Here is a 12,655-nt window from a genome sequence, read left to right on the forward strand (position 1 = left end):
AAGCATAGAAGGAAGGGGGGAGGGAGGAAGAGAGGGAGAAAGGGAAGAGAAGAAAGAAAGAAACTAAAGAATGAAGGGAAGGAAGGAAGGAAGGAAGGAAGGAAAGAAGGCACGGTGCGAGGAAGGGACCTGCATGGACAGGCATGCAGGGAGGAAGGGAGAAAGGCAGAAAAAGAAAGACAGCCTGACAGAAAAAAGAAAGAGCAACCATAAATAAAGATGTAATGAGCGACGTGAGGACACTGACGAGGCTAGCTAACAAGGTTAGGGCTAGAGTCCCCAACTCACCTGGTTTTGCCCATCCTGCCCCCGCCTTTATGCCCCTGAAAGCCCCACCTCCGGTGAAAGCATTCGACCCTAGGAAAATCAGGGGTCCCGTTCAACAAGGACGTATATTGACTGATGCTTGCTTAGTCCCAGACTACTGCTGCTGCTTCTCCCCACCTGCTTTGCTTCTGCCTTGCCATGTGGCAGAGAAAACACCAGACATCGGCTACGCAAGGGTCTTTGATGGAACTGAGATACGCAGGTGGGGTTGGGTGCTACAGGAGACAGATATGCCTGTGGGAGTCTCGAATCCGGCTTCTGTGGGGAAACGGAACTGGCCTCAGGGATCTACCACATTTGTCCCAGTGAACATATCAGCATGATGCCCCTCACCTCAGAGATACTCGCAATCCACATTGAGTCTAAGGGCAAAGGCTGGGGAGGGAACACTGCTGTGACCCTAGCCACCCCAGCAGAACGTGATCACACGATGGATGCCATGATCACTGAAACAAGAACGATGCTGCTGATGTGCCCACCTTCCTCTCGTTGGAAAATGTTTCTGTGAGTTATTCTCAAGTAGGAAACCATTAGACACTTATTTTGTAACGATTCCTAGCATTTAGGAAACAGCTTCCTCGTTTATGATTCCCCCAGTGACTATGGAAAACGATGTAAACACCAACAAGGAAAGTCCTGCCCATTGGCCTAACCTTCGGGGGTCCAGCGCATAAAAGCCCCAGAACCGGAGGAGGCACCAGAATCTGAGAACCTCACCTCCGGACAGGACCCGCCCACCCTCCACCCCCGACACCATGACCCACTCGTGCTGCTCCTCTTGCTGCCAGCCTACGTGCTGCAGGACCACCTGCTGCCGGACCACCTGCTGCCAGCCCAGCGGCTGTGGGTCCAGCGGCTATGGGTCCAGCTGCTGCCAGCCTTGCTGCCGCCCAACTTGCTGTCACACCACCTGCTGCCGGACCACCTGCTGCCAGCCCAGCTGCTGTGGGTGTAGCGGCTGTGGACACAACGGCGGTGGGTCTAGCGGCTGTGGTTCAGGCTGCTGCCAGCCTTGCTGCTGCCCAGCTTGCTGTCACACCACCTGCTGCCGGACCACCTGCTGCCAGCCCAGCTGCTGTGGGTGTAGCGGCTGTGGACACAACGGCGGTGGGTCTAGCGGCTGTGGTTCAGGCTGCTGCCAGCCTTGCTGCTGCCCAGCTTGCTGTCACACCACCTGCTGCCGCACCACCTGCTGCCAGCCCAGCTGCTGTGGGTCCAGCGGCTGTGGACACAACTGCGGTGGGTCTAGCGGCTGTGGGTCGAGCTGCTGCCAGCCTTGCTGCTGCCCAACTTACTGTCGCACCACCTGCTGCCGGACCACCTGCTGCCAGCCCAGCTGTTGTGGGTCCAGCGGCTGTGGACAAAACTGCTGTGGGTCCCGCTGCTGCCAGCCAGGTTGCTGAACCCCCGTGTACTGCACGAGAACCTGCTACCACCCCACCTGCTGCTGCCTGCCTGGGTGCCTAGCCCAGGGCTCTGGATCCTGCTGCCAGCCTTCCTGCTGCTGATTGCCTCGCCAAGAACCACCATCTGACTTGCCACTTGGGAATCGGTCACTGCCAAGCGTTGCGGAAAGCCAGCCCGCAATCCCCAACATCTCGGTTATTCTTCCGCCTGTCTACCATCTTGTGAATCAGCCTGATGAAGTGTGGACCGCTTCTCCCTGATTCGCTTCTTCTTTCCTTCCTCTGGGTCATGTGCCAGCTTCACCCAACCTGATACAGAGTTAGGATCTCTGTTTGCTCTCCGTAGTCAAGAACTTTATCCTGTCCCTCTAAATACGTCAGCGAAACAACTCCTCAGGAATGACCTATAACTCGTGGAAACCGCTGAAAGCCCACACGGGTATGTTTTCTTTCTCGGTGTACTCATGAAGCTTGTACGCCTCTTGCTGCCTGTCATGTTCCCTTTCAATGTCCCCCTAGACGCGGGGAGTCTCGCCTGTATCTCTTAATAAACCCTAATCATTTGGAATCCCGTATTGTCTTTGTGTTTTTTTTGTACGTACATTTTACGTCACATGCAGTGTCCGTGTGGAGCCATACACAGTCCTCCACAAGTCATTATGCGCATTTTCAGCTGAGGAGATTTCACAGTGGAGTGTCCCACAGCTGACATGGACACACTCGGATCCAAGACTGTGGTTCGGGCGCTTGCTGAAGCGCACTTACGTTCAGATCTCCAGACGTGGTAGCAAACGCCCTTAGTCTCAGCACCAGCAAGATGTCCATCCGAGGCCTTCTTTGAGCGCACAAGTGTTATTCTCCCGGACAGGCGGGCCATCACTGGCACTAAGTTGTAGACGTCAGTGTCGTACAACTCAGCCACAGCAGCCATACGTGAGGACAGCGGGACCCGCCCTTTAGAGCCCTGGGGAACCCAGGATGCTCCTGTTGCCTTGGGTGGCATCCAGGCCCTCAGCACTCTTCTGCCTCACATACAGGTGAGCCTGCGGTGTCCTCGTGAGCAACAGAGGCAGCTGAACACGCTTGTGTTTGGGTCGTGGAAATCACATTCTTGTTTGGCCTCCTTGTCCCCAGGACCTAATGGGATATAGTAAAATGGCATCTTGTGATTTTCTGCCAAACCTATGTCTCTCCCCTCCTGTAAGGCAGTTTGTCATCGTGATCAAAATGCTGCCCAGAGAGTTGATGAAGCATGGTGTCAGGGCCAGAGAGATCGTGCAATGGGCATGTAGGACTTTGAGTAATCCATGAGCTCTGAACCATCTAAGGAAACAGAATAAGCTCTGGTATATTGTGGAGGAAGTGTGAGCAACCGAGGGGGGAAAAATGATGCCTGCTCCGTGGGGGTGAGGAGAATGTGAGGAAGAAAAAAGAGACAACAACGTGGGCATTCCTAGGAGTCAGGAACGAAGTCTGCTGCTTCTGGTCCTGAACTACTGGTGCCAACTCAGCACTCAGGGCTGTGAGGCCGATTCAGGCTCTGAGAGGAAGAGGAGACAGGGCCCCGGGTCACTTCCTGGGAGCAGTGGAGGGACCTCTGATGAGCTTCGAAGGCCCCTATCCAGGACACATGCCACCATTGGAGACTAGGTACCCAGGATGCTCTGGAGAGACTGCCAAGGCCAAACGTGCCTACCGCTGCTGGTTCTCAAGAGCGCGATGTTGGCAAAATGAGATGAAAACCTGACACCACCCATGTGTCCGCGTATTTGCTGGATGTTGACTAAATCCTTCGTGAGCATTCCCTTTAATTCTTGGAGGGATTTGCAAAGTAGGTATTAAGGTTCCCATTGTAGACGTGAGGAAATTGAGACTGAGTGTGGTAACGGAATGTCAGAGTTTGGTTTTCCAGAAGCTCCTCTTCAGTAAAGAGTCCAGGAATGTGGATTCTTTGGGGAGGTCATATCACACTGGTCCGCGTGTAGGGAAGTGTCCCAGGGAAGAAACACTTTGAGGCCAGCATCACAGTTTGCAACCAAAGCTTTAATCTGAAAGGTATCTCAGAAACGGTACAACTCCAAACAGGCACACAGACGCGCGCGCACACACACACACACACACGCGCGCGCGCGTGCACACACACATGCACACACACATGCACACACACACACACACACACAGGCTGAGATTCTCTTATTTCAGCCACGAGGGAGCTGGAGTCTTTATAAACCCACTCTCCAGAAGCAAAGGTTGAGTGTGTTTTCTCCGTGTAGCATGCTCAGGCAGCCTGACATTCTGCTGCGCGTGAAAAGGGCACTTAGGCATTGAGGTGCAGAGCTGGTAGGCAGAAGTTGTCCCAAACACACCAATACCCAAGAGATAGGTTTGGTGGCTTCAGACGTCTTTGGCAGACTATGGTTGTCACCATTCATTCCACTATGTTCTTAATTAGCCGGGCGGATGGAGAAAATCATTGGAAGAGACAGAAGAAGAGGGTGGAATATGAATGGGGGGGATGAGGAGAGGAGTAGGGGGAAAAGGAGAAGGGAGGGAGGAACAAAAGGAAGCATAGAAGGAAGGGGGGAGGGAGGAAGAGAGGGAGAAAGGGAAGAGAAGAAAGAAAGAAACTAAAGAATGAAGGGAAGGAAGGAAGGAAGGAAGGAAGGAAGGAAAGAAGGCACGGTGCGAGGAAGGGACCTGCATGGACAGGCATGCAGGGAGGAAGGGAGAAAGGCAGAAAAAGAAAGACAGCCTGACAGAAAAAAGAAAGAGCAACCATAAATAAAGATGTAATGAGCGACGTGAGGACACTGACGAGGCTAGCTAACAAGGTTAGGGCTAGAGTCCCCAACTCACCTGGTTTTGCCCATCCTGCCCCCGCCTTTATGCCCCTGAAAGCCCCACCTCCGGTGAAAGCATTCGACCCTAGGAAAATCAGGGGTCCCGTTCAACAAGGACGTATATTGACTGATGCTTGCTTAGTCCCAGACTACTGCTGCTGCTTCTCCCCACCTGCTTTGCTTCTGCCTTGCCATGTGGCAGAGAAAACACCAGACATCGGCTACGCAAGGGTCTTTGATGGAACTGAGATACGCAGGTGGGGTTGGGTGCTACAGGAGACAGATATGCCTGTGGGAGTCTCGAATCCGGCTTCTGTGGGGAAACGGAACTGGCCTCAGGGATCTACCACATTTGTCCCAGTGAACATATCAGCATGATGCCCCTCACCTCAGAGATACTCGCAATCCACATTGAGTCTAAGGGCAAAGGCTGGGGAGGGAACACTGCTGTGACCCTAGCCACCCCAGCAGAACGTGATCACACGATGGATGCCATGATCACTGAAACAAGAACGATGCTGCTGATGTGCCCACCTTCCTCTCGTTGGAAAATGTTTCTGTGAGTTATTCTCAAGTAGGAAACCATTAGACACTTATTTTGTAACGATTCCTAGCATTTAGGAAACAGCTTCCTCGTTTATGATTCCCCCAGTGACTATGGAAAACGATGTAAACACCAACAAGGAAAGTCCTGCCCATTGGCCTAACCTTCGGGGGTCCAGCGCATAAAAGCCCCAGAACCGGAGGAGGCACCAGAATCTGAGAACCTCACCTCCGGACAGGACCCGCCCACCCTCCACCCCCGACACCATGACCCACTCGTGCTGCTCCTCTTGCTGCCAGCCTACGTGCTGCAGGACCACCTGCTGCCGGACCACCTGCTGCCAGCCCAGCGGCTGTGGGTCCAGCGGCTATGGGTCCAGCTGCTGCCAGCCTTGCTGCCGCCCAACTTGCTGTCACACCACCTGCTGCCGGACCACCTGCTGCCAGCCCAGCTGCTGTGGGTGTAGCGGCTGTGGACACAACGGCGGTGGGTCTAGCGGCTGTGGTTCAGGCTGCTGCCAGCCTTGCTGCTGCCCAGCTTGCTGTCACACCACCTGCTGCCGGACCACCTGCTGCCAGCCCAGCTGCTGTGGGTGTAGCGGCTGTGGACACAACGGCGGTGGGTCTAGCGGCTGTGGTTCAGGCTGCTGCCAGCCTTGCTGCTGCCCAGCTTGCTGTCACACCACCTGCTGCCGCACCACCTGCTGCCAGCCCAGCTGCTGTGGGTCCAGCGGCTGTGGACACAACTGCGGTGGGTCTAGCGGCTGTGGGTCGAGCTGCTGCCAGCCTTGCTGCTGCCCAACTTACTGTCGCACCACCTGCTGCCGGACCACCTGCTGCCAGCCCAGCTGTTGTGGGTCCAGCGGCTGTGGACAAAACTGCTGTGGGTCCCGCTGCTGCCAGCCAGGTTGCTGAACCCCCGTGTACTGCACGAGAACCTGCTACCACCCCACCTGCTGCTGCCTGCCTGGGTGCCTAGCCCAGGGCTCTGGATCCTGCTGCCAGCCTTCCTGCTGCTGATTGCCTCGCCAAGAACCACCATCTGACTTGCCACTTGGGAATCGGTCACTGCCAAGCGTTGCGGAAAGCCAGCCCGCAATCCCCAACATCTCGGTTATTCTTCCGCCTGTCTACCATCTTGTGAATCAGCCTGATGAAGTGTGGACCGCTTCTCCCTGATTCGCTTCTTCTTTCCTTCCTCTGGGTCATGTGCCAGCTTCACCCAACCTGATACAGAGTTAGGATCTCTGTTTGCTCTCCGTAGTCAAGAACTTTATCCTGTCCCTCTAAATACGTCAGCGAAACAACTCCTCAGGAATGACCTATAACTCGTGGAAACCGCTGAAAGCCCACACGGGTATGTTTTCTTTCTCGGTGTACTCATGAAGCTTGTACGCCTCTTGCTGCCTGTCATGTTCCCTTTCAATGTCCCCCTAGACGCGGGGAGTCTCGCCTGTATCTCTTAATAAACCCTAATCATTTGGAATCCCGTATTGTCTTTGTGTTTTTTTTGTACGTACATTTTACGTCACATGCAGTGTCCGTGTGGAGCCATACACAGTCCTCCACAAGTCATTATGCGCATTTTCAGCTGAGGAGATTTCACAGTGGAGTGTCCCACAGCTGACATGGACACACTCGGATCCAAGACTGTGGTTCGGGCGCTTGCTGAAGCGCACTTACGTTCAGATCTCCAGACGTGGTAGCAAACGCCCTTAGTCTCAGCACCAGCAAGATGTCCATCCGAGGCCTTCTTTGAGCGCACAAGTGTTATTCTCCCGGACAGGCGGGCCATCACTGGCACTAAGTTGTAGACGTCAGTGTCGTACAACTCAGCCACAGCAGCCATACGTGAGGACAGCGGGACCCGCCCTTTAGAGCCCTGGGGAACCCAGGATGCTCCTGTTGCCTTGGGTGGCATCCAGGCCCTCAGCACTCTTCTGCCTCACATACAGGTGAGCCTGCGGTGTCCTCGTGAGCAACAGAGGCAGCTGAACACGCTTGTGTTTGGGTCGTGGAAATCACATTCTTGTTTGGCCTCCTTGTCCCCAGGACCTAATGGGATATAGTAAAATGGCATCTTGTGATTTTCTGCCAAACCTATGTCTCTCCCCTCCTGTAAGGCAGTTTGTCATCGTGATCAAAATGCTGCCCAGAGAGTTGATGAAGCATGGTGTCAGGGCCAGAGAGATCGTGCAATGGGCATGTAGGACTTTGAGTAATCCATGAGCTCTGAACCATCTAAGGAAACAGAATAAGCTCTGGTATATTGTGGAGGAAGTGTGAGCAACCGAGGGGGGAAAAATGATGCCTGCTCCGTGGGGGTGAGGAGAATGTGAGGAAGAAAAAAGAGACAACAACGTGGGCATTCCTAGGAGTCAGGAACGAAGTCTGCTGCTTCTGGTCCTGAACTACTGGTGCCAACTCAGCACTCAGGGCTGTGAGGCCGATTCAGGCTCTGAGAGGAAGAGGAGACAGGGCCCCGGGTCACTTCCTGGGAGCAGTGGAGGGACCTCTGATGAGCTTCGAAGGCCCCTATCCAGGACACATGCCACCATTGGAGACTAGGTACCCAGGATGCTCTGGAGAGACTGCCAAGGCCAAACGTGCCTACCGCTGCTGGTTCTCAAGAGCGCGATGTTGGCAAAATGAGATGAAAACCTGACACCACCCATGTGTCCGCGTATTTGCTGGATGTTGACTAAATCCTTCGTGAGCATTCCCTTTAATTCTTGGAGGGATTTGCAAAGTAGGTATTAAGGTTCCCATTGTAGACGTGAGGAAATTGAGACTGAGTGTGGTAACGGAATGTCAGAGTTTGGTTTTCCAGAAGCTCCTCTTCAGTAAAGAGTCCAGCAATGTGGATTCTTTGGGGAGGTCATATCACACTGGTCCGCGTGTAGGGAAGTGTCCCAGGGAAGAAACACTTTGAGGCCAGCATCACAGTTTGCAACCAAAGCTTTAATCTGAAAGGTATCTCAGAAACGGTACAACTCCAAACAGGCACACAGACGCGCGCGCACACACACACACACACACGCGCGCGCGCGTGCACACACACATGCACACACACATGCACACACACACACACACACACACACAGGCTGAGATTCTCTTATTTCAGCCACGAGGGAGCTGGAGTCTTTATAAACCCACTCTCCAGAAGCAAAGGTTGAGTGTGTTTTCTCCGTGTAGCATGCTCAGGCAGCCTGACATTCTGCTGCGCGTGAAAAGGGCACTTAGGCATTGAGGTGCAGAGCTGGTAGGCAGAAGTTGTCCCAAACACACCAATACCCAAGAGATAGGTTTGGTGGCTTCAGACGTCTTTGGCAGACTATGGTTGTCACCATTCATTCCACTATGTTCTTAATTAGCCGGGCGGATGGAGAAAATCATTGGAAGAGACAGAAGAAGAGGGTGGAATATGAATGGGGGGGATGAGGAGAGGAGTAGGGGGAAAAGGAGAAGGGAGGGAGGAACAAAAGGAAGCATAGAAGGAAGGGGGGAGGGAGGAAGAGAGGGAGAAAGGGAAGAGAAGAAAGAAAGAAACTAAAGAATGAAGGGAAGGAAGGAAGGAAGGAAGGAAGGAAGGAAGGAAGGAAGGAAAGAAGGCACGGTGCGAGGAAGGGACCTGCATGGACAGGCATGCAGGGAGGAAGGGAGAAAGGCAGAAAAAGAAAGACAGCCTGACAGAAAAAAGAAAGAGCAACCATAAATAAAGATGTAATGAGCGACGTGAGGACACTGACGAGGCTAGCTAACAAGGTTAGGGCTAGAGTCCCCAACTCACCTGGTTTTGCCCATCCTGCCCCCGCCTTTATGCCCCTGAAAGCCCCACCTCCGGTGAAAGCATTCGACCCTAGGAAAATCAGGGGTCCCGTTCAACAAGGACGTATATTGACTGATGCTTGCTTAGTCCCAGACTACTGCTGCTGCTTCTCCCCACCTGCTTTGCTTCTGCCTTGCCATGTGGCAGAGAAAACACCAGACATCGGCTACGCAAGGGTCTTTGATGGAACTGAGATACGCAGGTGGGGTTGGGTGCTACAGGAGACAGATATGCCTGTGGGAGTCTCGAATCCGGCTTCTGTGGGGAAACGGAACTGGCCTCAGGGATCTACCACATTTGTCCCAGTGAACATATCAGCATGATGCCCCTCACCTCAGAGATACTCGCAATCCACATTGAGTCTAAGGGCAAAGGCTGGGGAGGGAACACTGCTGTGACCCTAGCCACCCCAGCAGAACGTGATCACACGATGGATGCCATGATCACTGAAACAAGAACGATGCTGCTGATGTGCCCACCTTCCTCTCGTTGGAAAATGTTTCTGTGAGTTATTCTCAAGTAGGAAACCATTAGACACTTATTTTGTAACGATTCCTAGCATTTAGGAAACAGCTTCCTCGTTTATGATTCCCCCAGTGACTATGGAAAACGATGTAAACACCAACAAGGAAAGTCCTGCCCATTGGCCTAACCTTCGGGGGTCCAGCGCATAAAAGCCCCAGAACCGGAGGAGGCACCAGAATCTGAGAACCTCACCTCCGGACAGGACCCGCCCACCCTCCACCCCCGACACCATGACCCACTCGTGCTGCTCCTCTTGCTGCCAGCCTACGTGCTGCAGGACCACCTGCTGCCGGACCACCTGCTGCCAGCCCAGCGGCTGTGGGTCCAGCGGCTATGGGTCCAGCTGCTGCCAGCCTTGCTGCCGCCCAACTTGCTGTCACACCACCTGCTGCCGGACCACCTGCTGCCAGCCCAGCTGCTGTGGGTGTAGCGGCTGTGGACACAACGGCGGTGGGTCTAGCGGCTGTGGTTCAGGCTGCTGCCAGCCTTGCTGCTGCCCAGCTTGCTGTCACACCACCTGCTGCCGCACCACCTGCTGCCAGCCCAGCTGCTGTGGGTGTAGCGGCTGTGGACACAACGGCGGTGGGTCTAGCGGCTGTGGTTCAGGCTGCTGCCAGCCTTGCTGCTGCCCAGCTTGCTGTCACACCACCTGCTGCCGCACCACCTGCTGCCAGCCCAGCTGCTGTGGGTCCAGCGGCTGTGGACACAACTGCGGTGGGTCTAGCGGCTGTGGGTCGAGCTGCTGCCAGCCTTGCTGCTGCCCAACTTACTGTCGCACCACCTGCTGCCGGACCACCTGCTGCCAGCCCAGCTGTTGTGGGTCCAGCGGCTGTGGACAAAACTGCTGTGGGTCCCGCTGCTGCCAGCCAGGTTGCTGAACCCCCGTGTACTGCACGAGAACCTGCTACCACCCCACCTGCTGCTGCCTGCCTGGGTGCCTAGCCCAGGGCTCTGGATCCTGCTGCCAGCCTTCCTGCTGCTGATTGCCTCGCCAAGAACCACCATCTGACTTGCCACTTGGGAATCGGTCACTGCCAAGCGTTGCGGAAAGCCAGCCCGCAATCCCCAACATCTCGGTTATTCTTCCGCCTGTCTACCATCTTGTGAATCAGCCTGATGAAGTGTGGACCGCTTCTCCCTGATTCGCTTCTTCTTTCCTTCCTCTGGGTCATGTGCCAGCTTCACCCAACCTGATACAGAGTTAGGATCTCTGTTTGCTCTCCGTAGTCAAGAACTTTATCCTGTCCCTCTAAATACGTCAGCGAAACAACTCCTCAGGAATGACCTATAACTCGTGGAAACCGCTGAAAGCCCACACGGGTATGTTTTCTTTCTCGGTGTACTCATGAAGCTTGTACGCCTCTTGCTGCCTGTCATGTTCCCTTTCAATGTCCCCCTAGACGCGGGGAGTCTCGCCTGTATCTCTTAATAAACCCTAATCATTTGGAATCCCGTATTGTCTTTGTGTTTTTTTTGTACGTACATTTTACGTCACATGCAGTGTCCGTGTGGAGCCATACACAGTCCTCCACAAGTCATTATGCGCATTTTCAGCTGAGGAGATTTCACAGTGGAGTGTCCCACAGCTGACATGGACACACTCGGATCCAAGACTGTGGTTCGGGCGCTTGCTGAAGCGCACTTACGTTCAGATCTCCAGACGTGGTAGCAAACGCCCTTAGTCTCAGCACCAGCAAGATGTCCATCCGAGGCCTTCTTTGAGCGCACAAGTGTTATTCTCCCGGACAGGCGGGCCATCACTGGCACTAAGTTGTAGACGTCAGTGTCGTACAACTCAGCCACAGCAGCCATACGTGAGGACAGCGGGACCCGCCCTTTAGAGCCCTGGGGAACCCAGGATGCTCCTGTTGCCTTGGGTGGCATCCAGGCCCTCAGCACTCTTCTGCCTCACATACAGGTGAGCCTGCGGTGTCCTCGTGAGCAACAGAGGCAGCTGAACACGCTTGTGTTTGGGTCGTGGAAATCACATTCTTGTTTGGCCTCCTTGTCCCCAGGACCTAATGGGATATAGTAAAATGGCATCTTGTGATTTTCTGCCAAACCTATGTCTCTCCCCTCCTGTAAGGCAGTTTGTCATCGTGATCAAAATGCTGCCCAGAGAGTTGATGAAGCATGGTGTCAGGGCCAGAGAGATCGTGCAATGGGCATGTAGGACTTTGAGTAATCCATGAGCTCTGAACCATCTAAGGAAACAGAATAAGCTCTGGTATATTGTGGAGGAAGTGTGAGCAACCGAGGGGGGAAAAATGATGCCTGCTCCGTGGGGGTGAGGAGAATGTGAGGAAGAAAAAAGAGACAACAACGTGGGCATTCCTAGGAGTCAGGAACGAAGTCTGCTGCTTCTGGTCCTGAACTACTGGTGCCAACTCAGCACTCAGGGCTGTGAGGCCGATTCAGGCTCTGAGAGGAAGAGGAGACAGGGCCCCGGGTCACTTCCTGGGAGCAGTGGAGGGACCTCTGATGAGCTTCGAAGGCCCCTATCCAGGACACATGCCACCATTGGAGACTAGGTACCCAGGATGCTCTGGAGAGACTGCCAAGGCCAAACGTGCCTACCGCTGCTGGTTCTCAAGAGCGCGATGTTGGCAAAATGAGATGAAAACCTGACACCACCCATGTGTCCGCGTATTTGCTGGATGTTGACTAAATCCTTCGTGAGCATTCCCTTTAATTCTTGGAGGGATTTGCAAAGTAGGTATTAAGGTTCCCATTGTAGACGTGAGGAAATTGAGACTGAGTGTGGTAACGGAATGTCAGAGTTTGGTTTTCCAGAAGCTCCTCTTCAGTAAAGAGTCCAGCAATGTGGATTCTTTGGGGAGGTCATATCACACTGGTCCGCGTGTAGGGAAGTGTCCCAGGGAAGAAACACTTTGAGGCCAGCATCACAGTTTGCAACCAAAGCTTTAATCTGAAAGGTATCTCAGAAACGGTACAACTCCAAACAGGCACACAGACGCGCGCGCACACACACACACACACACGCGCGCGCGCGTGCACACACACATGCACACACACATGCACACACACACACACACACACACACAGGCTGAGATTCTCTTATTTCAGCCACGAGGGAGCTGGAGTCTTTATAAACCCACTCTCCAGAAGCAAAGGTTGAGTGTGTTTTCTCCGTGTAGCATGCTCAGGCAGCCTGACATTCTGCT

At 54.0% G+C, this 12,655-nt stretch overlaps 3 protein-coding genes across 3 annotated transcripts; all 3 read left to right on the forward strand.

Moving 5' to 3' along the window:
- The first annotated feature begins 45 nt into the window (after nucleotides 1–45).
- Nucleotides 46–3,876, forward strand: LOC122233440 (keratin-associated protein 9-1-like). Its single transcript, XM_042965612.1, has one exon. The coding sequence runs from the start codon at nucleotides 1,083–1,085 to the stop codon at nucleotides 1,728–1,730; it is 648 nt and encodes a 215-aa protein (XP_042821546.1). The 5' UTR covers nucleotides 46–1,082; the 3' UTR covers nucleotides 1,731–3,876.
- A 464-nt stretch (nucleotides 3,877–4,340) lies between these two features.
- Nucleotides 4,341–7,953, forward strand: LOC122233442 (keratin-associated protein 9-1-like). Its single transcript, XM_042965614.1, has one exon. It carries the CDS (start codon nucleotides 5,384–5,386, stop codon nucleotides 6,029–6,031), a length of 648 nt encoding a protein of 215 aa, XP_042821548.1. The 5' UTR covers nucleotides 4,341–5,383; the 3' UTR covers nucleotides 6,032–7,953.
- A 740-nt stretch (nucleotides 7,954–8,693) lies between these two features.
- Nucleotides 8,694–12,270, forward strand: LOC122233444 (keratin-associated protein 9-1-like). The gene has a single exon (XM_042965616.1). The coding sequence runs from the start codon at nucleotides 9,701–9,703 to the stop codon at nucleotides 10,346–10,348; it is 648 nt and encodes a 215-aa protein (XP_042821550.1). The 5' UTR covers nucleotides 8,694–9,700; the 3' UTR covers nucleotides 10,349–12,270.
- Nucleotides 12,271–12,655: the final 385 nt, after the last annotated feature.

Source organism: Panthera tigris, chromosome E1 (genome assembly GCF_018350195.1).
Source record: "Panthera tigris isolate Pti1 chromosome E1, P.tigris_Pti1_mat1.1, whole genome shotgun sequence".
In the NCBI taxonomy this organism is placed as follows: domain Eukaryota; kingdom Metazoa; phylum Chordata; class Mammalia; order Carnivora; family Felidae; genus Panthera; species Panthera tigris.

What these genes read in the sequence shown, in the direction of transcription:
- LOC122233442 (XM_042965614.1), top strand. Translation starts at nt 5,384, where the DNA reads ATGACCCACTCGTGCTGCTCCTCTTGCTGCCAGCCTACGTGCTGCAGG.
- LOC122233444 (XM_042965616.1), top strand. Translation starts at nt 9,701, where the DNA reads ATGACCCACTCGTGCTGCTCCTCTTGCTGCCAGCCTACGTGCTGCAGG.
- LOC122233440 (XM_042965612.1), top strand. Translation starts at nt 1,083, where the DNA reads ATGACCCACTCGTGCTGCTCCTCTTGCTGCCAGCCTACGTGCTGCAGG.